At 36.7% G+C, this 25,827-nt stretch overlaps 1 protein-coding gene across 4 annotated transcripts in view; it reads right to left on the bottom strand.

Moving 5' to 3' along the window:
* The window catches only part of crfb2 (cytokine receptor family member b2), a 48,661-nt gene that overhangs the window by 17,016 nt on the left and 5,818 nt on the right, over positions 1-25,827 (bottom strand). For 3 of the 4 annotated variants that reach the window (XR_013784843.1, XM_079427938.1, XM_079427939.1), the window contains 2 exons: positions 19,396-19,528; positions 13,156-13,328 (listed from right to left, as the gene is read on the bottom strand). Coding sequence is in view for 3 of the 4 variants with exons in the window: in XM_079427938.1 (XP_079284064.1) it covers positions 13,156-13,328; positions 19,396-19,528 (306 nt within the window). In the remaining variant the exon portion in view is untranslated. Of the gene's footprint in view, positions 1-13,155; positions 13,329-19,395; positions 19,529-23,576; positions 23,691-25,827 lie in introns of all 4 variants that reach the window. The other variant, XM_079427940.1, reaches the window with a different exon arrangement.

The raw sequence follows: 25,827 nt of genomic DNA, 5'->3' as shown, positions 1-25,827 counted from the left end.
CTTTAAGTTTTCATGGTTGAAGTCAATATGATGAAAAAGCCGTCGGGGTTATTTGTTTGTTGTTCACTGATGGCTCTGTACAGTTCACGAAGCGCGTCCTTAGCGTTTGCACACGGGGGGGGGGGGGGGGATGTATACCGCGATGATAACAATGACCGTGAACTCCCGCGGCAGATAGAACGGTCGGCACTTCACAAACATAAACTCCACCAGCGATAAACAGTGTTTTGATAATAAGGAAGGCATAAGGATACTAAAAAAAAGTACCAGGTACTGTACCCAGTGGAAAACCCCCAGTGGAAAAAAAGTGAGCTGTACTGAACCTGTACCGCACCATGCAGTGGAAAAGCGCCATAAATTGACACATGCACTGTAACTCCGCCCTGTCTCTGAGTGGTCTGAACCATTCATTTCACAATGGTGTTTATCCGTGGGAGGATCTCTGAGTTTTTGTTATATTTCAACTTAAACATTTTTGTTTTATTTCTTTATTTTTTGGGGAAATGTTTAATTCACAGAATGGACATCATTGTTCACAGAAAAATGTAAGACATTTTTATTGTCACCTAAAACTATTGTAAATGTTTTTTGTTTTTTTTATAGTATGTTATATATAATCCCATTTTATTTATTAACATCTTTAAAAGAAGAGAATTGTGTTTTATAAGTTCAATAAACTTAAATAAATTTTGAATATGAGTTTAAAATGTATAATGAATGATTTGCTTTTGTAACATGATGTCATATATTATATATTTATTACCACCTTCTTTAACCCTCTGGGTGTCCCTGACATTTGTGTTTTTTACTTCTTAAAAGCATATTAATGGCTAAAGTCTGATTATACTGTATTCAGCACAAACTGGGCTACAATAATATGCCAGCAGCATGAATGTACATGTTTGTGTTTTTGAGAAAACAGCATTTATCTGTTTTTTATTAGTGAAAAACTAAAATACTTGTTTAAAATGTGTGATAAATGGATATAAAATTCATTAAGAATGTAAATATGAATATAACAGTTTATAAATATAATGTAGAAACTTTAATTTTCAGTGAAACTGCTTTTGCAACTATTTCTTTAGTGAAAAAGTAAAAAAATTAACCTGAATCGAATTGAAATATGGAAAGCCTCCATTAAACATGACAAAGACATGCCCGGACATTTCGGGGTCCACAATAACCCTTATCGTTTGGCCTGTTAATAAATAAATAAATAAATAAATTATATATATATATATATATATATATATATATATATATATATATATATATATATATATATATATATATATATACACACACTCACCTAAAGGATTATTAGGAACACCATACTAATACTGTGTTTGACCCCCTTTCGCCTTCAGAACTGCCTTAATTCTATGTGGCATTGATTCAACAAGGTGCTGAAAGCATTCTTTAGAAATGTTGGCCCATATTTATAGGATAGCATCTTGCAGTTGATGGAGATTTGTGGGATGCACATCCAGGGCACGAAGCTCCCGTTCCACCACATCCCAAAGATGCTCTATTGGGTTGAGATCTGGTGACTGTGGGGGCCATTTTAGTACAGTGAACTCATTGTCATGTTCAAGAAACCAATTTGAAATGATTCAAGCTTTGTGACATGGTGCATTATCCTGCTGGAAGTAGCCATCAGAGGATGGGTACATGGTCATAAAGGGATGGACATGGTCAGAAACAATGCTCAGGTAGGCCGTGGCATTTAAACGATGCCCAATTGGCACTAAGGGGCTTAAAGTGTGCCAAGAAAACATCCCCCATACCATTACACCACCACCACCAGCCTGCACAGTGGTAACAAGGCATGATGGATCCATGTTCTCATTCTGTTTAGGCCAAATTCTGACTCTACCATCTGAATGTCTCAACAGAAATCGAGACTCATCAGACCAGGCAACATTTTTCCAGTCTTCAACCGTCCAATTTTGGTGAGCTTGTGCAAATTGTAGCCTCTTTTTCCTATTTGTAGTGGAGATGAGTGGTACCCGGTGGAGTCTTCTGCTGTTGTAGCCCATCCGCCTCAAGGTTGTGCGTGTTGTGGCTTCACAAATGCTTTGCTGCATACCTCGGTTGTAACGAGTGGTTATTTTAGTCAAAGTTGCTCTTCTATCAGCTTGAATCAGTCGGCCCATTCTCCTCTCACCTCTAGCATCAACAAGGCATTTTCGCCCACAGGACTGCCGCATACTGGATGTTTTTCCCTTTTCACACCATTCTTTGTAAACCCTAGAAATGGTTGTGCGTGAAAATCCCAGTAACTGAGCAGATTGTGAAATACTCAGACCGGCCCGTCTGGCACCAACAACCATGCCACGCTCAAAATTGCTTAAATCACCTTTCTTTCCCATTCTGACATTCAGTTTGGAGTTCAGGAGATTGTCTTGACCACACCCCTAAATGCATTGAAGCAACTGCCATGTGATTGGTTGATTAGATAATTGCATTAATGAGAAATTGAACAGGTGTTCCTAATAATCCTTTACTATTTAAGTTTAGCGAAAACGTATCAGTTAAGGAATTTTTTTTTTATTATTAAATAAACGGTGATTGGAATACATTTTAAATATGACTGAGGCGCAAATCTACAAAGAACATTAAAAGTAGCCTTCCGGACAGCTAAAAGACGGCTCTGATTGATGCTGCGTGCGTGTACACGAGAGATGACGGTACCGTTAAATGTATCGCAGTCTGGATGCTTACAATTAACTGCATAGTGGACAGTTTGGGATCATTTGTTCGTACAATGGATGACATCAGTCTTATGTTTGGTTAAACTGAAGCTAGACAAACAGTGTTACTTACGAACTTATCATGGTTTGTGCTAAGATGTCCGGGGAGCTGATCAGTTGACATTTCACTTGCTGGGTCAGTCTGTATATCTATGCAAATATTCTTTTTCATGTTTATTTGTACAGCGCTTTTCACAATACATATAGTTTCAGTGCAGCTTTACAGAACATGCATGTCTATTACAACGCTATATGAATGCTAATAAACTCACTACATCCCATTATTACTGATTTCATTCGTTTTAAAATGTGTGCTTAGTTTGGTCAAGTTTGTTGCTGTGGAACAGTGCGAGAAAGCATTTGAATGCTCTATCAGAGCCATCATGTGGTCACAAATAAACAAGATGAATGCAATTGAATGCTGGCTACCGTGTTTTGCATAAACCTTTATTAGTTTTTTTCAAAAGATAAAAGTATAGCCTACAGGCAGATTAATAAATGCACACACACTACACACAGTATATATGTGGGTATGTATGTTTTTATGCACATTTACTGTAAACACACATACACATACAGTGGTACTGGTCAAAAGTGTGGGCACTATTACTATTTTTAATGTTTTTGAAAGAAGTCATCAAGCCTGCATTTAATTGATCAAAAATATATTGAAATATTATTACAATTTAAAATAATGGTTTTCTATTTTAATGTGCTTTAAAATAGTTTATTTCTGTGATCAAATCTGAATTTACAGCATAATTACAGTAAATAATTACTTTTTTTTTGAAGGAATATTAATACATGTATTCAGCAAGGATTTTAAATTTATTAAAAAAGTGATAGTAAAGACATACTGTTAGGAAAGATTTCTATATTTTGAAAATCCCTGCCAGGATTCAATCAATCAATCCTGTATAAAGCATCACAGGTTCCAGAAAAAAATTAAGCAGCACAATTGTTTCAAACACTGACAATAACCAAATATAAAATCTGCACATTAGAATGATCTCTGAAGGATCATGTGACAAGACGAGTAAAAGCTGATGAAAATTCAGCTTTGCATCACAGAAATAAATATAAAGAATATTAAAACAAAACCATTATTTTAAAATGTAATAATATTTCACAATATTACAGTATTTTTGTCTGTAATTTTTTATCAAATAAAATGGAGGCTTGATGAGCATAAGAGGCTTCATGAACATAAGAGACATCTTTTAAAAACATTAAAAATAGTAATGTGTCTAATAGTAATAAATCTAATACTAAAAGTAATGTACAGTGTGACTGTTGACCAGTACTGCATATAAACTAAAGACATCCTCTCACGTTCAACTTTTTCCACCAAATTTATTAATATGTGATCAATATAAAAGCAGCAGTCAGTATCTGGCCTGGCCACGAGCAGCTTTAAGTACTACATTGCATTTCATCCTCAAGTTCTCAAACACATCTGGGTGTTCGTATGATCATATGTGGTTTGGCACTGCAGGAAAACCAGCTGTCCTTCCTGTCTCCCTGTAGCATTCACTGTCTTAGGTGTCTTACATTACAGATGATGGCTTTCCTAAAGACAAAAGTAGAAAAACAATCATTTAATTTAATGCACAATATTTAAAAATAATACTATTATTATTTAATACATCAGTACATGTTGGAATTAACATTAGACAAGCTTAATAATTGATGAAAAAAATGTTTACCGTTACATTTTGTAAACTACTGCAGTTAGATTATACATTTCTATAATGTGTTACTCACTGCATTTATCTGCTGACAAGGTTGCTAGACAACTAATGTGAACTCATTTAATTATAGCCCACATAACGCTTGCAATAAAACGGAAATAAAAGCTTGGCCTTTTTCACTAAAAGAGAATCAAAATGCTAGGCTCATATGTAAACGATGTAAAACACAATACTGCATCATACTTGAAGAGTTAACGTAAAGAAATACAAATAATCAAATTGAAAAAAACAACAACGACATTTCCTTACCTGAATGGAAATGTGCGCTGTATATCCTAGAGTTGTTAGTGGCTATTCTGCTTCTCGCTTCACTGCTGCAATCCAGGCGCGTTTCTCAGGAATCTAAAGCCTTTAATTTCCGATTATTTATAAATTAATGTTAGTTCCAGGCCAGAGGGATCACCCAACCACCGAGCAACAAGGATCTCAATTTTAATCTTGACATTTTAAACAGCAGGATTAAATAAATTAATCGCAATCCCACTGTGCATCAAGCACCTGCCGCCATTGTTTTGAATGCGCTCAAACACTAACCGGAAACGTCCGAGGAACGTCACTTCCTTAAACAGCCGAATAGCATTAACCACATTTTGTGAGCATCTCATTTGAAGCACTGCTGACAAAACTTTTCCCTCAAAGAAAAAATGTAAGGGGATTTTTTTTCTTTATTTATTGGTTTATTTTCAATTCATTAATAGTCATGTTACCTATTTTATTTAAATACTTTTTATTCACTCATTAGATTATATGTGTGGGCGTGCACAAACATATTGTAATATGTTCTCATGATCTGTTAAAATTGACTACTTATTTTTGATATTGCTCATGCTTATTTTTCTCACATCTCCCATACAGAGAGAGAGAGAGAGAGAAAAACCAAAAATGAAACCGATATGCATTTCACAGATATTTTCTGATTTTCCACAGAAATTAATCCAATAGAAAACTTGTGGGGTGACATCAAAAATGCTGTTTCTGAGGCAAAACCAAGAAATGCAGAGGAATTGACATCACTCAATGGCTTGATGTCTAAGTGGTGCCCGCAGAAGAACATGGATTTCATAGATGATTGGACGAGTTTTTGGGGCAGATCCGCACCATGACTAACTGGGGCCCAGGTCAGGAAGCAGACAGACTGGCTAAACGGCTGTCTGCTAGCCGCATCGTGTCACAGAAATCAGTTCATTATCAGCACGTAGAGATCACTTCACCTAGATATCACACTATGGAGACTGTGTCCGTTCCCCGAACAACCAAATACAAAAATCTCCTAAACCCATTTAAGGGAAACAAGTAAAAAAAGAATAATAAATCACTACAATAAAACAGGGAACTTAACTTTTAAAATGATTTAGAAATTGATTTGAATTTAAATTATGAATTTAAATGGATTTAAAACAGTTAAAAATAGAAAATGATTATACATAAAATACTGTGCAATCAGTTAAGAGGTAGCACAGTGCTCATTCAATAAATGTACAGCTAAACAGATGAGTTTGCATTAAAATGTGGTTAATGTTTTAGCACATCTGCTCTCTTCTGGAAGCTGATTCCAACTGCGAGTGGCATAATAGCTAAAAGCAGACTCCCCTTGTTTTGTGTGAACCCTTGGTATTTCTAACTGACTCGATCCTAATGATCTGAGTGGCCTGTTAGGTTTATATTCAGTGAGCATATCTGCAGTGTATTTAGGTCCTATGCCATTGAGTGATTTATAAACGAGTAAAAGTACTTTAAATTTAATCCTAAATGTAACTGGAAGCCAGTGTAAGGACCTGAGGACTGGTGTGATATGATCAGATTTTCTGGTTCTTGTCAGAATCCTGGCAGCAGTGTTCTGGATGACCTGCATCTGTCTAATGGTCTTCTTGGGTTTGTCAGTCTCTCAACAGTAGCAAAAATAGTGTTGTTTAAGTTACGGTTTATAAGGTTTGAGAAGAAGGTCTGTCTAGCTGTGGCTAGTTCCACATTGAAAGCATAAAGGCTGTCTTTATAGATGCTATAGTGAATTTCAAGTTTTGTCTTCCGCCACATCCGCTCAGTCTTTCTACATTGTCTTTTCATACTCTGAACTGCTGTTGATTTTCTCCAAGATGATTTTTGTCTACCAGTCTTCTTGCTGACTTTTACAGGAGCAATATCATCAATAATATTCTTAACTTTTGAGTTAAAGGAATCAAGAAGATTAACAGAGTCTGCAGAAATACTTGGTGTTAAAGACATAGCCTCCATAAATAGAACACTAGTGTTTTCGTTAATGAATCTCTTTCTGACAGAGACAGATCTAGATTTAGTGGTAACAGATCAGTATATCAAAGAAAATACAGAAGTGATCAGATAGTGCTACATCCTTAATAACAATGGATGAAATGTTTAGACCTATACTGAGGAGTAAATCTAGAGTGTGTCCACGATTGTGTGTGGGTCCATGCACATGCTGAATCAGGTCAAAGGTGTTTAAAACAGTTATCATTTCTTTTGTAGTTTTGATTTCTGCATCATCTATGTGAATATTAAAATCCCCTGCAATAGTAAAAGAGTCAAATTCTGAGGAAATCATTGATAACAATTCTGTGAACACTTCAACAAAGGTTGGAGAGTATTTTAGAGGCCTGTAAATAATGATAAACAGAATGCGTGGAGCTAGGGGTGTGCGATATTGAAAAAAATGATCTCAATATTTTGGGGGATTTTTTCGATAACGATAATTAGACAATATTTTGCTGCATGTGTTATTGTGCTGATATCTGACTACCTTGGACAGCTGCAGTTTTTGATATTCTTAATATTCTGCGTGGTTAGTTCACATCAGTGATAGAAATTAATCTCATCATATAAGTTTAAAATGGATTTTTTGCCATTTTTTTTCTGGAAGTGTGCATCTTTTGAGTCAAATTGTTACATTTAGAATAATAAGACAGAATTAGAATAATAAGACATTTAGGCTGTTACCAAACAAATGAAACCAGTATCAACAAAATAAATTTTTGCAGAAGTAGAATCTGAATGGCATTTCGATGTATTTACACACTGTTTAATGCAGCTCAGAGGGACATGGAGTGCTTTAACTTGCAGTTACAAATGCATAATGTTTTGATATTTTGTCTGTCGTGCTGCTGAGAGGTTTGCGATTGTAGCTCCGTGTAGCTTCGCTTTTCTGTTAAAAAAGATGCATTAGGATCAGCATTCATAGATATTCTGAACTCTATCGGGATTAGACAACACATGTCAGGACCTCCTCATTTTCGAAATCATTGTCTAGATTTAATACTGTCACATGGAATTGATGTTAATGGTGTTGAAATTTTGCAGCAAAGCGATGATATATCAGATTATTATCTAGTCTTGTGTAAACTCCATATAGCTAAAGCTGTAAATTCAATTCCTTCTTACAAATATGGTAGAACCATCACTTCTACCACAAAGGACGTCTTTGTAAGTAATCTTCCTGATTTATCTCAATTCCTCAGCATATCCAACAGCGCAAAAAAACTTGATGATGTAACAGAAACTATGGACTCTCTCTTTTCTAGCACTTTAGATACAGTTGCTCCTTTACGCTTAAGGAAGATTAAGGAAAAGAGTCCAACACCGTGGTATAATGAGCACACTCTCACCTTAAAGAGAGCAGCCCGGAAAATGGAACGCAGCTGGAGGAAAACTAAACTAGAGGTATTTCGTATTGCTTGGCAGGAAAGTACCCTATCCTACAGAAACGCATTAAAAACTGCTAGATCTGATTACTTTTCGTCTCTTTTAGAAGAAAACAAACATAACCCCATTTATTCAATACAGTGGCAAAATTAACAAAAAAATAAAGCATCCACAGGTGTTGTCATTTCCCAACAGCCAGGGCTTGACGCTTACCTTTTCCCCAAGGAGCACATGTGCTCCTAAGTCAAAAAATTTAGGAGCGCATTAAAAAAATTTAGGGGCGCAATGCAAATTTTTCAAATTAGGTGTTTTAGCTTAATAACGGGATACAAAGAGACATTTACAAGCACAGAGACTGTGCTGCACAGCTGACAGATGTCCTAACAGATATCTTCAACACCTCGCTGAGCCAGGCAGTCGTCCCCACATGTCTCAAATCCACAACAATCATACCGGTACCAAAGAAATCACCTGTGTCCTGTCTCAATGACTACCGTACCATAGCACTGACTCCAATCATGATGAAGTGCTTTGAGAGGCTAGTCATGCATAACATCAAAACCAGCCTCCCCAACACACTCGACCCGCTCCAGTTTGCATACCGTCCAAACCGCTCTACGGACGATGCAATTTCCTCCACCCTCCACCTGGCTCTTACCCACCTAGAAAATAAAGACTCCTATGTTAGAATGCTGTTCATTGACTTCAGCTCGGCATTAAACACAATAATCCCACAACAGCTCATAAATAAGCTAAACCTGCTGGGCCTTAACAATTCCCTTTGTAACTGGATCCTGGACTTTCTAACTGGAAGACCTCAGTCAGTCCGTGTCGGCAACAACACCTCGAGCACTACAACACTGAGCAAAGGTGCCCCACAAGGCTGTGTGCTTAGCCCGCTGCTCTTCACACTGCTGACCCACGACTGCACTGCCAAGTTCAGCTCCAGCCACATCATCAAGTTTGCTGATGACACAACAGTGGTAGGTCTCATCAGCAACAACAATGAAACAGAAAGTACACAAGGTTTTTAAATAATTTTACTTCAGACACTATTTAATAGGCTAATTATGTAATTAGTTATAATCCTATTAAACTGTCGGTATAAAATTTTCACAATAATCATTGAAGCTTTTGTCACGGTATATGTTTTTGTTTTTAAATCACAATATATAATTTCTAAGTGAAAAAAAGTGTTGTCCTCCTAACAGGTTAAATAACTTTATTAAAGATAATTTACTAAAAGACTTTTATAAAAAATACATAAAAATATAAAGTAAACAAGTGTTTCAAGATTAGAGTGCAAAAGATTGTTCAAATGAACGAAAGAACAATAGGTAAGTAAGGTCCCATTTGTTAACATTAGTTAAAGCAGGTTAACTAACTAAAAATGTGCAATAGCTAATCGTTGCAGTAGTTAATATTCTTTGTTAATGTTGATTAATAAAAAAATACAACTATGTTAGTTAATGTTAGCTCCATTGAATTATATTAAGACAACTTTTGATTTTATAATGTATTATTAAAAGTTGAAATTAAGATAGCATTATTAATAAATGCAGTCATTGTTTTTTTCATGTTAACTAATGGAGCTTGTGTTACTGAACAATAATAACGAATCAGTCGTTGATATATAGATAGGCCCACTGTTCTCTATTATAGATCAGTGGACGGGCCATGTTTTAGGTTAGAAAAAATGTTTGAAAATAAATATCTCATTAAGTCTTTAAGTAAGAATTATTTGATGCTATTGTGAAGACTAAAGCGAATATAAATATCTAAATGACTGTGAGTGTGAAACATTATTTACACAGTTTTAGGAAAGTAGCGCAGCTGATTTGTTTACTGGGTTACCGGGGTAACAGCAGCGCCCTCTAGTGGCGAATGTGCGTCATTCAGCGCGTCTTCACTTTAACTCGCTCCGCTTTTCTTCTCATCTGTGCTCATTTAAATTAAACCGTTGCCTTTTTAAAGTTCTAAAGTAATCAAATGAGGCTGCATCGCAATTTTTCCATAAATAAACAGAATAAATTAATACGTTTGTTATAGGCTACTGTATAAGTTAGGCTGTTTTGTATTTTGTTTTGTATTTGCACTTGTGCTCCTAAATACATTTTCCAGTTCGCACACATCTATTTTTAGTCGCAAATGCGAGTGAAATGCTCGCACTGTCGAGCCCTGCCAACAGCACAGCAGTAATCACTTTTCGAACTATTTTACTTCCAAAATCGATACTATTAGAGATCAAATTGTAACCATGTAACCATCAGCTACAGTATCGCATCCCCTGCGATAAAGTAACAGATCCCCTGAGGAACAGTTCCACTCTCTACTATAGGAGAGGAAGAATTGTATGAACTTGTTAAATCAGCTAAACCAACAACATGTATGTTAGACCCTATTCCAGCTAAACTACTAAAAGAGGTGCTTCCATTTATGCTGTGGCGCCCGGGGAGCAGTTGGGGGTTCGGTGCCTTGCTCAAGGGCACCTCAGTCGTGGTATTGAGGGTGGAGAGAGCGCTGGACATTCACTCCCCCCACCTACAATCCCTGCCGGCCCGAGACTCGAACCCGCAACCTTTGGATTACGAATCCGACTCTCTAACCATTAGGCCACAACTTCCCCATCTAACAAACACAACACAGAGGGATACAGAACACAGAAATATTTTTTCAAGATGCAAAAAATAAAACTGTACAACTTTACACTTAATAAAATAAACCTCTGCAATTTTACAGAAAAATAAAATAAAAACTTCAAGTGTACAGTTACATTTTTTTTGCATCTTGAAATAAATATTTCTGAGTTCTGTGTCCCTCTGTGTTGTTTTTGTTTATTTTTTCTATTAGGAAGATAACTGAGCCTTTATATCTCCTTTGTAATAGATATGCTTATAAATCAAGAACAAGGCATTTATAGCTGTATTTATAAACTGCTTACTAATGACAATTAATGTTGGGACAATGCTTTAAAGGGTGAACTGACTATTTACTAATGCTTACCTAATGATTCCTAGCGTGCAGTTATTATAAAGTGTTACCGACAAAAAACGTCTTCTCACAAACCTGGTTAATTCGAAGATGGGCAAGATGCATCCCTTAAGAACGATGTTAATTTACTTTTAATGTGGAACATATTTAGAAATAAGTTTAGCATGTGCAGGATGATGATGCATCAACTAGTGTGCTGTTATAGAAAATAAATAGAAACATTTGCTGATTTAGTTATAGTACAAAATAATATTGAAAATGACCAATATTTACATCCAATTCATGGAAATATAATTAACAATCCTGTTAATTGCAATAAGTATTACATTTAAAATAATTAATACTAGTAACAAACATGACACTTGGGGGCTTCTGTGCCAATTCCAAGGGGGTCATATTACTCCAAGGGTCTAATTTTATCTTTTTACTTCAAAATAAACTTTTACTCCACTAAAAGTCAGAAAAATCCCCCATTAACAAACAGACACAAAAAAAAACCTTGATCCTGAACATAATGTAATAGATCACTACTTTCCAGTGACACAAAATTAACCTTAAAAATAACCTCAAAACTGTTTCAACTGACTAAATCTAAGAAAAGATATTCAGATCAAATAGAATAGCTATTCATCATAAGTGCTTGATGAGATCTATGGTCAAGAGAAAAAAATTATCCCCATCTTTGCTGCATTCTCGTTTTCATCAGTGTTTTAGAGGAAGTATCAATCTATTTGTTCGCCGTTTTTTTGCTACTGTTGTTAAAATAACTGTCATTTGCAGTTCTTGTACTGGTTTTAGTCTTTAGCGGGGGAGAAAACCACCATATACATGGAGCAGAAAGGCCTTGAATTTAAGGTGTTTAACTCTAGATATAAATATTAGGGGATACAGCACAGAAAGATCACTACAATAAATTACCCTGGGCACTTGTGGTGTGTACAGCTCCATCGTTTTAATGAGCTGCTCACTTTAAACTGTAGAAACGGTAAACTGGTGCTACCGTTAATCACTGTCATTATGTCTTGCAGCCCGGCTGGAACCGAGATGGTGTCTGGAACCATTGTACTGTATTCACCCGGATCCGGTCTTTCTCCAAATCAGCAATACAGACAAATACACAAGCCACAGAGACAGATCCCCTGTCGACTAGAAAGCCATCGGCACAGATCTTCAGCGAAAACCACGAGAACCAGACAAATCCTCTGGACAGACCCTATGGCCAGCTTCGATTCCCCAAATAAGCGCTGGTATAATTCATCCTGATTTTCAAAGGAGAAGAAACTGGATGAACTGTTCTGAAAGATATCAGTCCATGAGCCTGGAATTAAACCACATCGTGTTGGTTTGTCTGGTCAAAGGAGAACCGGCCCCCAACTGAGCCTAGTTTCTACTAAGGTTTTTTACTCCTCCCATTTCTTTCACTAGTGGAACTTGGGTTTTTTGTCACTGTCGCTGTTTGGCTTGCTTAGTTGGGGACACTTGATGTTTGGTAATATTATTGACTTGACTACACAGACACTATTGGATGAGAACTGAACTAAGCTGAGCAGGGGTGCGTTTCCCAAAAGCAACTATAGTCGCAAGTTCCATCATTACCAATAGAGTTCAAAAGAACATGCGACAATAGTAAGCTAACAATGCTTTTGGAAAACGCACTCCAGTTACTGAGTCAAACTGAATAAACAATGAACTGATTTCAACTGAATAATGACTATTGTTTACTATTGTCTATCAAAGCTATTGGCTTTGAAACAAACTGTATTATATAAAGAGCTACATAAATAAAGATGCCTTGACTAGACTTGATGTATAAGAGCTGTATAATTTACTCCCCAACAAGTATTACAGAAGCTTTACATTAACCCAAGATAGGATTGTCGACACAAAAGCTGCAAAACGCCATAACCACGGGGCATGTTTTGTGGTTCATGTAAGCCTCTAAATAAAAATAATCCAAATAATTTTTATTTATTTTTTTAAATCACATGAAACTGTCTCTCTCTTACTGTTATAAATGGGTTTGAATGGGTCGCAGAAGAAAGATGGTGAGGTGCGGTTGCCCAGAGCAGCAGACACACTGACGTAATAGGTGTCCTCCACATCAGAAAAGGCTTCTGTGAGATTGCATTGCAGAGGGAATGTCACCTTATCACACTCCTTCACCACCACCTCCCCCCCACTGTCAAAACAGAACAGAATCAGAATTAGAATAAGCATTCATCTGAGCAAGACAGAGGGCAAATCATTCAAACTGAGCCAAATCCTTGCATTAAAGTTTTACCAGTTTACATGAATTTAAAATTTAACTGAACTTGTTTTTCCAACGAGGTCTGATGAGTTTTCATATGTATTTTTATGTAAAGTGTGGAACTACCAAACATTTACTTATGTCTACATAGACACTGAAACGTACAATAGTGACATCTAAACATAATATTGATGTATTGACAGCATCTAAAATTAATTTTTCAAATTAATTTCGTATGAGCAACTTTACAGAATAGGCTACAAGAATACTGAAATTGTTTCATTATCATTTGATTATACTGTATTCGGTTGTCATATAAATGGCATTGTTTTCTATTGCATTTATTAAACGTAGTTCACTCATTTACTTAATATGAAATTATAACATTTTGTTCTATTCTGTGTGATTTCTGTGTGCTGCCAACTCCTTTCGAAGGATTAAGTTACTACTCTTTAAAACCATAAAATGAATAACATTTCTGTAACTGTTTAACCATTACTTATAATGTAGTTTTCATTTTGTTTGGTGTGGGACACAAAAGGCATGCTGTGACTGACAATAGAACCATAAAATACACAACATAAAAATCACAAAAGTAATCAGTTTTGTGCACTATAATCCAAATCTTTAGAATCCAAAAGATTGTGAGGACTAGACCCAAAATCCATGCTCGTTACAAATTCAATAACTGCCAAATAAATATGCTGTGAATTTATGTATTTATACACTTCAATTTCAGTCACTTTAGCTCTGTTACTCAAACAAAACTAATATATCCTACCAGAAAGTACTGCAACCACAACACGTCGTCGTTTGGACTACTTTTGGTGTAGCTCTTCTGGCATTGTTGCAATACATAAATTATTATTTAACTTGGCTGTCATGTTTAACTTTATGCTGTACATATTTCTAAAAAAATGGTTTTGGTTAGGTATAAAGGTAGAAGTAGGAATAGCCTCTCAACATATCTTTATTATAATGCTGTATTGTTTCTAAAATCCTGTATATTTCTGTATCTACTCCATTATTATATATAATAAATATACAGGTCCTTTTCAAAAAATTAGCATATTGTGATAAAGTTCATTATTTTCTGTAATTTACTGATAAACATTAGATTTTCATATATTTTAGATTCATTACACTGAAGTAGTTCAAGCCTTTTATTGTTTTAATATTGATGATTTTGGCATACAGCTCATGAAAACCCAAAATTCCTATCTCAAAAAATTGGCATATTTCATCCGACCAATAGAAGAAAAGTGTTTTTAATACAAAAAAAGTCAACCTTCAAATAATTATGTTCAGTTATGCACTCAATACTTGGTCGGGAATCCTTTTGCAGAAATGACTGCTTCAATGCGGCGTGGCATGGAGGCAATCAGCCTGTGGCACTGCTGAGGTGTTATGGAGGCCCAGGATGCTTCGATAGCGGCCTTAAGCTCATCCAGAGTGTTGGGTCTTGCGTCTCTCAACTTTCTCTTCACAATATCCCACAGATTCTCTATGGGGTTCAGGTCAGGAGAGTTGGCAGGCCAATTGAGCACAGTAATACCATGGTCAGTAAACCATTTACCAGTGGTTTTGGCACTGTGAGCAGGTGCCAGGTCGTGCTGAAAAATGAAATCATCTCCATAAAGCTTTTCAGCAGATGGAAGCATGAAGTGCTCCAAAATCTCCTGATAGCTAGCTGCATTGACCCTGCCCTTGATAAAACACAGTGGACCAACACCAGCAGCTGACATGGCACCCCAGACCATCACTGACTGTGGGTACTTGACACTGGACTTCAGGCATTTTGGCATTTTCCTCTCCCCAGTCTTCCTCCAGACTCTGGCACCTTGATTTCCGAATGACATGCAAAATTTGCTTTCATCTGAAAAAAGTACTTTGGACCACTGAGCAACAGTCCAGTGCTGCTTCTCTGTTCAAAAGTGGCTTGACCTGGGGAATGCGGCACCTGTAGCCCATTTCCTGCACACGCCTGTACACGGTGGCTCTGGATGCTTCTACTCCAGACTCAGTCCACTGCTTCCGCAGGTCCCCCAAGGTCTGGAATCGGTCCTTCTCCACAATCTTCCTCAGGGTCCGGTCACCTCTTCTCGTTGTGCTGCGTTTTCTGCCACACTTTTTCCTTCCCACAGACTTCCCACTGAGGTGCCTTGATACAGCACTCTGGGAACAGCCTATTCGTTCAGAAATTTCTTTCTGTGTCTTACCCTCTTGCTTGAGGGTGTCAATGATGGCCTTCTGGACAGCAGTCAGGTCGGCAGTCTTACCCATGATTGCGGTTTTGAGTAATGAACCAGGCTGGGAATTTTTAAAAGCCTCAGGAATCTTTTGCAGGTGTTTAGAGTTAATTAGTTGATTCAGATGATTAGGTTAATAGCTCGTTTAGAGAACCTTTTCATGATATGCTAATTTTTTGAGATAGGAATTTTGGGTTTTCATGAGCTGTATGCCAAAATCATCAATATTAAAACAATAAAAGGCTTGAACTACTTCAGTTGTGTTGTAATGAATCTAAAATATATGAAAGTCTAATGTTTATCAGTACATTACAGAAAATAATGAACTTTATCACAATATGCAAATTTTTTGAAAAGGACCTGTATATATATATATATATATATATATATATATATATATATATATATATATATATATATATATATATATATATATATATATATATATACACACACACACACAGTCAGGTCCATAAATATTGGGACATCGACACAATTCTAACATTTTTGGCTCTATACACCACCACAATGGATTTCAAATGAAACGAACAAGATGTGCTTTAACTGCAGACTGTCAGCTTTAATTTGAGGGTATTAACATCCAAATCAGGTGAACGGTGTAGGAATTACAACAGTTTGCATATGTGCCTCCCACTTGTTAAGGGACCAAAAGTAATGGGACAATTGGCTTCTCAGCTGTTCCATGGCCAGATGTGTGTTATTCCCTCATTGTCCCCATTACAATGAGCAGATAAAAGGTCCAGAGTTCATTTCAAGTGTGCTATTTGCATTTGGAATCTGTTGCTGTCAACTGTCAAGATGAGATCCAAAGAGCTGTCACTATCAGTGAAGCAAGCCATCATTAGGCTGAAAAAACAAAACAAACCCATCAGAGAGATAGCAAAAACATTAGGCGTGGCCAAAAAAGAAGGAACGCACCGGTGAGCTCAGCAACACCAAAAGACCCAGAAGACCACGGAAAACAACTGTGGTGTATGACCGACGAATTCTTTCCCTGGTGAAGAAAACACCCTTCACAACAGATGGCCAGATCAAGAACACTCTCCAGGAGGTAGGTGTATGTGTGTCAAAGTCAACAATCAAGAGAAGACTTCACCAGAGTGAATACAGAGGGTTCACCACAAGATGTAAACCATTGGTGAGCCTCAAAAACAGGAAGGCCAGATTAGAATTTGCCAAATGACATCTAAAAAAGCCTTCACATTTCTGGAACAACATCCTATGGACAGATGAGACCAAGATCAACTTGTACCAGAGTGATGGGAAGAGAAGAGTATGGAGAAGGAAAGGAACTGCTCATGATCCTAAGCATACCACCTCATCAGTGAAGCATGTCATGGCGTGGGCATGTATGGCTGCCAGTGGAACTGGTTCTCTTGTATTTATTGATGATGTGACTGCTGACAAAAGCAGCAGGATGAATTCTTAAGTGTTTCGGGCAATATTATCTGCTCATATTCAGCCAAATGCTTCAGAACTCACTGGACGGCGCTTCATAGTGCAGATGGACAATGACCCAAAGCATACTGCAAAAGCAACCAAAGAGTTTTTGAAGGGAAAGAAGTGGACTGTTATGCAATGGCCAAGTCAATCACCTGACCTGAATCCGATTGAGCATGCATTTCACTTGCTGAAGACAAAACTGAAGGGAAAATGCCCCAAGAACAAGCAGGAACTGAAGACGGTTGCAGTAGAGGCCTGGCAGAGCATCACCAGGGATGAAACCCAGCGTCTGGTGATGTCTATGCGTTCCAGACTTCAGGCTGTAATTGACTGCAAAGGATTTGCAACCAAGTATTAAAAAGTGAAAGTTTGATTTATGATTATTATTCTGTCCCATTACTTTTGGTCCCTTAACCTGTTAACGTTCACCAGAGCGACGTCGCACTGAACGCTCTTTGTTTGCATGTGTCATTGTTTTCTAATAGAATAAATGAAACGGGACAAAGTTAATCTTGACAAACTATATATCATTCTGAGGGTCTAAGCCTCAAGCATCGACGACAGATCGCTGTTTTTCGATGGAAAGCTCATAAGGAATGAGTGGCACAAATTTGCTACATTTGTGTAAGTAGTACACATCCAAACATGCAGAATAAAAAAGCAGTACGTACCTTTATCATTGTAATAACGAGCCACAAACGTGTCCACTGCTGAAATCCCAGTTTAGTTAGACAGGTAAGGGTCCACAGAACAACATCCAGCGAGCACTTTTAGTCCAGCGAAACAATAACGTTGTAATAAGGATGAATATTCCTTTGTTTACGTTTCATTTCTTCAGAGAGTTATTGTTCGCGTCCGTTATGGAATAAATTACGCTCAAAAACAGCGTCTTGGTGGTAAAAAAACAACACGGTGTTGCAGCATACGGTTTTACAAACATAATGAGACCGTCCACGGAAAAAAAAGTCTCAGAAAAGCGGAATATAGATTATTTGAATTTGGCGCTCCTGCCAGCTCTGACGCGGGCTATGACGCTGTCATCTGAGCGGGGCGTAACTTAGCGATCTGCTTTATCCATAAAAAACTGTTTTTTTTTTCTTCTACATTTTTTATATGTGTGTGTGTGTGTATTGTGTGGGGAATGTGGCCGTATCTGCATGATTATAATCTGTATGGACGGACATCAGCGTGTTTATTAGCGACTCTATGACGGCTATCATTGTGATTCAATGATCAGCTATTATTGATTATATGGCCCATCTGTTTGATTATCATATGAATGGAAGCACATCAGCGTGTGTTTACTGACTCTATGACCATGTCTGGCAATATCACTTCATGTCTGGCAATCAGAATACTTCAGTATACATACTATATACAAAGCATTTTTTTCTTTTTTTTTTTTTCTTTTTTATTACTCAAATAATTATGTTTGTACTTTTTAGTGCTCAAATAAATCTGTCTATTATTTTATAATTGAAAAACTATGCAGGAATATGTATAATGACTAAAATAGTTATAATAGTGTATAATTCTGAAATCCATTTGGTGGTTATTTTTCCTCAAACAGGGGGGTGGGAGAACTATAAATAGTTTCTGAAAAAATATTGCAGGAATCTCATTTTTCATGGTATCTTCTTCAAATTTGAAATATGAACTCATGAGACACATGGCTTTCGATCCATTACTTTTCTGGATTGCTCCAGGACTTATTTCATGTATTTGTATATGAAATAAAAAAACATTCAGTGTGGAAAAATATTTTTCAAGGCACGTCAGTGCCTATAACTTTTTATCTTTTTGAGCATTATCAACTCTGGATGATAGATAGTAAAGCCCAGAGTCTCTTCTTTCCAAAGATACCTAATTTGTTTGTGTAAGCACACTTTGTCACAAACTGTTACCATTTTAATTTAGGTAGGTTATTTTCACCTGCGAGGCCCCAAATGGGGGTGAAGGTTAACAGGTTAACAAGTGGGAGGCACATATGCAAACTGTTGTAATTCCTACACCGTTCACCTGATTTGGAGGTAAATACCCTCAAATTAAAGCTGACAGTCTGCAGTTAAAGCACATCTTGTTCGTTTCATTTGAAATCCATTATGGCGGTATATAGAGCCAAAAATTTTAGAATTGTGTCGATGTCCCAATATTTATGGACCTGGCTGTATGTATGTATATATATATATATATATATATATATATATATATATATTCCAATTAGTAACCAAATTACTTATTTCTGCGCTCTATTTTGCCATGTGTGAAAACAGTACATCACATACTTGAGTGCATGCACGCTGACTGTGTAGTGGACACCATCAGGAGAGCCTGGCCCCATTTTCCAGGACAACAAGTGGACAAAGTATTGTGAAGACAGGACCAGATGTACAGGGGCAGGTAAGTCCATGCACAATCCTTAAAAGGTGAAAATGAAAATATTAAGATAAACTTAAAAAATATGTTGAATGTTTTTTTTTGTTTGTTTGGTGCGGTTCGCTTTCACACTGCCCTTTTTTCAAGTGAACCAGTAATTGTAAACAAAACCACACGTGTGCTAAGGTCATCAATTCATTGGACAGAAATCCTCAAGCAGGGAAAAGCAGGAAGTTCGAAAACAGGCTAATCATGGAGATTTTTCATAGTGCAATTGTTATTATTTTGCTGATTTTCTTTTATCAGCTACAAGCGCAATATGCAGACACTTATGAACATCAGATGAGACAATGTCATCTATACCATGTTGTAACAAGTATTTTTCGAAGACGAAGAAGTGCTGCAAGACGGTTCCGACGGAGAGAGCATGCTTTTATGTGCGCCTACCATGGCATACTGACAGTAGCACTGCGCAGAACACGGATCAGGTATAAAGAAAGCGAAAGTTAAACCTAAAAAAAAACGCGCATAGGAGAGCGATTGCAGGCTTTCGCACGTGTAAGCTAACTGCACGATCGCCCGAAAACACCACCCCCTGCTCAACGTGACAGAGTTCGTTTGGAACTGAAACGAGACCACCTCTTCAGCTGGGTCTCGGTTCGGTTGTTCGGTGCGCACCAGAGTGCGATTGCTGAATTCACACCTGCCCAAAAGATCCGCACCAAAGGGGGAAACGAACCAGAGTTCGTTTTAATCGAACCAAACAAGACAGGTGTGAATACAGACTAAGTCTAATACCATCCAAATGTTTTTCATCTTTATTGGTAATTTTTTTATTATTGCAACACAGAGCTCTATAAACCAATTTATGTTAAAGGCCATTGTAATGGGCATAATGCCTTTAAGAGGTTGTGATTACATTGTGATTAGGGAGGTGGTTCCTCACAATTGATGGTTTTTGTGAGTTCACATTTCCCAGTGATAATAAAGGGTTACAAAATTGGTTAAAAAGATGGTTGGGTCCAGGTCAGTTCATTAATCTATGCCTTTTGAAATGAAGCTGAACACATATTTAAATAATGAGGAGAGTGACAAGAAGAGATTTGATGTTGTGCTAAATACAAGGAGTAGGGTAAACGTACCTATTAAGCTCACATACCCAATTAAGCACACTTCCATTTTTGAGATCAGATTATAAAAAGTAAAAATAATTGATTATCCTACTTGAGGTCTTAACCAATTGATGTGTTTGTTACTATATACCTCCTGTAATTTCAAATCAATCAGATCATTGCACACTGAGATATGGGCCATTTTGAAAGCGGTCTAAAAACTTTCACCAAAAGAGGAGCCCTTTAAATGAAAAATGTTTAGACGTTTAAGCCTTTATTTTGGGTAAGTTTCACTACTTATTGTAAAATTAAGAGATTAATGTTCAGACTTTTCCATATTATAACCTGGGACTTGGATGTGGGAACTGGGAAGTAATTACATTAGATTCAATAGTTTTAGCAACATAGCGCAGATTCTACAGAACACAGTTAGCTGACTAGCTGTATAAGACTGTGCTACGCTAACATACTACTTCACAGGCATTCCTGGCTTGTACTTTTACATCCATTATATTATTGACAGTTTATTGCTGGTCTGTAGTTTTACAGTGCTGTAATTTTTAAAGATTTCATATTATTTTAAGGTGAGTTTAAAGGGTACACTACTATGAAAATCACACAGCTTCAGTGTGACATCAATAAGAAAAAGTATAATTTTATAGATATTGTTAATAATAGTTGTTCATATTAAAATATGTACGAACATAATAAATGACCTAGACTATTTATTTAGCACAAATTTTTGTACTGAAACCAACATCTTGCGCACTAAAAATGTCTCAATGTAGATTTTGGTGAGCTTAATAGGTATGTTTATTAGGGGTGTAACGGTACGCGTATCGTGTATCGAACGGTTCTCGTGCAAGTTCCAAATGGAAGTGATCATCCCTATCCCCTTGGAGTGAGCACTTGGCAAAGGGAGCGATCTAATTTCCTCATTATCTTCAGCTGGGATGTTCCCGTGACAACACAGCAGGTTGTACGTCAGCAGATGTCGCTGTTTTAATGTGATAAATTTATTTTTATTGTTGTTACCATAACGGTTGCAAATAAACATGCATTTTATATTTTATTATTATTATTTATATTTTTATAATTTATTATATGTTTTTAAAATGTGTTATATAATACATACAAATAATATACAGTGCCCTCCATAAGTATTGAAATAGTGAAGACAAAATTGCTCCGTTTGCTGTGGAGTCAAGAAATTTGCAAATATGATTAAAAGATGAATATGAGACAAAACTACAGAATGTCACATTTTATTATTAGCCGTTTCAACACATACATGTTTTACCAAATAGAAAGAACAGCACTTTTAGAGTTCATCCCACTCATTGATGTGAGCATAAGTATTGGGACAGTTGAACATAAGGCATATATAAAAGATTAAAAGCTATTATTTAGTTGCAGATCCCTTGCGCACAATCACAGCAGTGAGTCTGTGACCCATAGACATCACCAGACTCTTGGTCTCATCCTTTGAAATACTTTTCCCAGCCTTTAATGCAGCCAATTCCAGTTGTTGCTTGTTTTGGGGAGCCTTTACTCTCCTCTCCAGCTGGAGAAATTCATGTTCAATCAGATTTAAATCTGGAGATTGACTTGGGCAAGCTAAGACTTTCCATTTCCTTGACTGAACTGGCAGGGTGTTTTCGGTCATTGTCCTGATGTAATATAAAGCATTATTTTCGTAATGAATGAATCTGGTGTCATTTTCTTGAATATTGGTAGGCAAGATGGTTTTGTACCCTTCCAAATTCATTCTGCTACTGTCATCATACATTAAGTCATCAGTAAAGATGAGATGGCCTGTTCCAGAGGCAGCCATGAATGCCCATGCCATGACAACACCTCCACCATGCTTTACAGATGAGGCTGTATGCTTGGGATCATTTGCAGTTCCCTTTTTTTCTCCACATTTTTGCTTTCCCATCACTTAGATAAAGGTTCACCTTTGTGCTTTTTTGCAAACTCTAATCTTGCCTTTCTATTTTTGGTGCTGGTCAGATGTTTTCATCTTGCTGTGTAGCATCTGTAATTCTGTGTCAAAGTCTCCTGAGGACAGTAAATTGTCAGCCGATCAGGTCGTTGTTGGTTGCTGGTGTCACTGGTGGTTTCCAAACTCGATTTCTCCATGCCCTTTGTTTTTGCTAGAGCTCTAACTGACTTCCTCTTTTCTTTTAGCATCCAAATTGCTTGCTTTTCTCTCAAAGTCAGCTCCCTCGTCTCCATCCTTGTTTGTGTGTGTCATCATCGAATGCAAGATTCAGAATACAGAAGTAATGGATATAACTGATACGACACATTCCCTGCTTTTAATATCTGAAGAATTAATGCAACAGGACACATCTGATCACTTAGAAAGACCTGTGAGGCAACTGTTCCAATACTTATGCTCACATCAGATAGGGAGATGAAACTGTAAAAGTGTTGAAGTTCTTAGCTGGTAAAACATCTCTGTGTTGAATCACTCAATAATAAAATGTGACATTCTGTAGTTTTGTCTCATATTCATCTTTTAATCATATTGGTAAATGTCTTGACTCCACAGACAACAGAGCAATTTTGTCTTTACTGTTCCAATACTTTTGGAGGGCACTGTATATAAAACTTTTTAAAATTTATATTTTTTTTATGCCTGTGTCCATCAGCGAATCTGCTGACTGACACCGTTCTCCGTTGTCACGGGAACATCCCAGCTGAAGATAATGAGGAAATTAGATCGCTCCCTTTGCCAAGTGCATTCCAAACGACTAAATAACGGCACGCACGTGCCCTACTCACTCCAAGGGGATAAGGATGATCACTTCCATTTTGAACTTGCCCGTGAACTGTTCGATACACAATACGCATTCCATTACACCCCTAACGTTTACCCTATTTGTGATTCAGGGCCTGTTTCCATCAAATGCCCGATTCGGACGGTAATTGTTTCTCATATGGACGTCTGTAAAAAGTAATTTACATATCACCTCAGTGATCGAAGTCATGGATTCGGACGGCGATTTGTTCACAGTGGAGGAGCGAGTTCAGTGATCCTGCGCACCCGGGCGCGCTGCTCACGTGACCAGTCACATGATTGTGTGCTGTAAATAAAATGAATTTTATTTACAAATTTATTCTTATTGTATAAAATGTATTTTAAAATACTTATGTAAAATATATTCTTATTATTCCAAGCATATTTTATAATGTATAATCCTATTTATTATTTGATTATTTAAATCTCCTGTTTAAAAATAGGAAAATACGTGCTATAGTTGTATATAATTATACACGATATATATCCGTTTATAATACACATTTTAAAATTGTATTGCATACCTGCTGTTGCCATAATAAAGACCCACTTCGAATGTTTACGTGCTTTTCTTCTCTTTCTGCTCTCACTGGCTGTGCTGGAGCAATTATGAAGTATTGTACTTTTAAATACTTAATTTCCAGCATTTCATAAATAAATATTTATGCAAATTACACCGAAGTACAACAGTTACCGTACGGTGTTCGGGAGTGCTCAAAAAAGGGTTTAAACGCTGAATTTTCAATCGATTTCTTCTCATAAACTCAGAGATGTGGATTCGGACGGCAATTAAATTACCACACGACCTTGGTGTTTGTCAAAAAACAGTAGGTAATTTGGCCGGGGATTTTCACGGGGGTGGAGAGAGAAAAACACAGACGTCTTGGGTTCGGGCGGCAATTAATTCACCAACTACCCCCTGTATATGGTGAAAATCACTTACGTCCCCCTGAGAAACAATTACCATCCGAATCGGGCTAAAGAGTACAACGTCCTGGTGAAAAGGAAAAGGCTGGAACACCGTGACTTCGGTAACAGATGAACACATTCAGGATCGAATATCACTGTAAATATCACTATATCAATAAGCTATTCATAATTTTTCTCTACCTCATATTGCTGCTATTTACATAACCTGTACAACTTTTTTGCATATTTTATTTTTATTTTTTTGCACATTCCTCTTTATTACTATTTAAGTCAACAACATACTGACCTGCACATTTATATTTACATTTATATATTTTTTATCTTTTATTTTATTCTTTAATTTTTTTCTACTTTTCTTTTCCTTAATATTTGTATTCTATATAATTGCACTGTCCTTGGAGCAGACCTGACCTACATTTCACTGCTGGTTATACTCTGTATAATTGTGTATGTGACAAATAAAAATCTTGAATCTTGGAATAGTCATGGGTACACTTGATAACAGGGTTCCCACTCTAAGTCAAATATCAAATTTCCTGACTTTTCACTGACTAAAAAGCTGAATTTCCATGACCTATAATGAATGGAAAAACAGGCCGCTGTTGTGCTGAGCCTTTTTTTTGTTTTTATTGCTTTTTTACCATTAAATGCTCTTTGATATTTTTTACACTTTTTCTTTTTAAACTCAGTCTTTGAAGAGGTCATTTTGTAGCCAAAGCTACAGTGGCTGAGAGAGCTCAACGCGCTGCAACTTCAGAAAACACATACAAATAGAAAAAGCACCAGCAAATCAAGAAAACATCTTCATCAGTTTGACAGCAGGTGGTGCAAATGCTCACAACACAAACAAATAAAGAAACACTGCAAATGCTCACAACACAACCAAATAAATTTTATATGCAGTGCGTTTATTTGTTTGGTTGTGTTGTGAGCATTTGCAGCGTGTGCGTTGTAAAATTGAGGAAGTTGTTTTCTTAATTTGCAGGTGTTTTTTCTATTTGCAATGCGTTGAGATCTCTTGGTCACCGTACAAAGCTCCCAAAACTTTTCATTTTCTGGCATATTTGCCTTTGTTAACCGGTACAGAATGGTGGCCTGGTGACAGCATTTGACATAGTGATAGCCAGTTGACGAGCGGGAAGGGAATAAGATGGCGCTGAAAAAATAGCCCAGGGCTCAATGCTAAGGATTTTTTCAGTGGTTAAAATTATTACTTGCCCTGTTAATATGTTCACTAGCCTTGCCACAAAAAATAAATAAATAAAATAAAAGTTGCTGTTATCAACTTCGATTTTTGTATTCTAATAAATAAACTTATGACACCAATATTTTAGATACCAATTTTTTTTTACAAATCTCGATTTCAATGTTAATACCACAGCAAAAAAAAAAAAGTATATATATATATATATATATATATATATATATATATATATATAAGTTCAGTATCTAATATAAAGTTCAAACATCATTAAAGATAAATAAGAACAAAT

Source organism: Barbus barbus (assembly GCF_936440315.1).
Source record: "Barbus barbus genome assembly, chromosome: 11".
NCBI lineage: Eukaryota > Metazoa > Chordata > Actinopteri > Cypriniformes > Cyprinidae > Barbus > Barbus barbus.
This window is presented reverse-complemented; position numbering and strand designations above follow the sequence as displayed.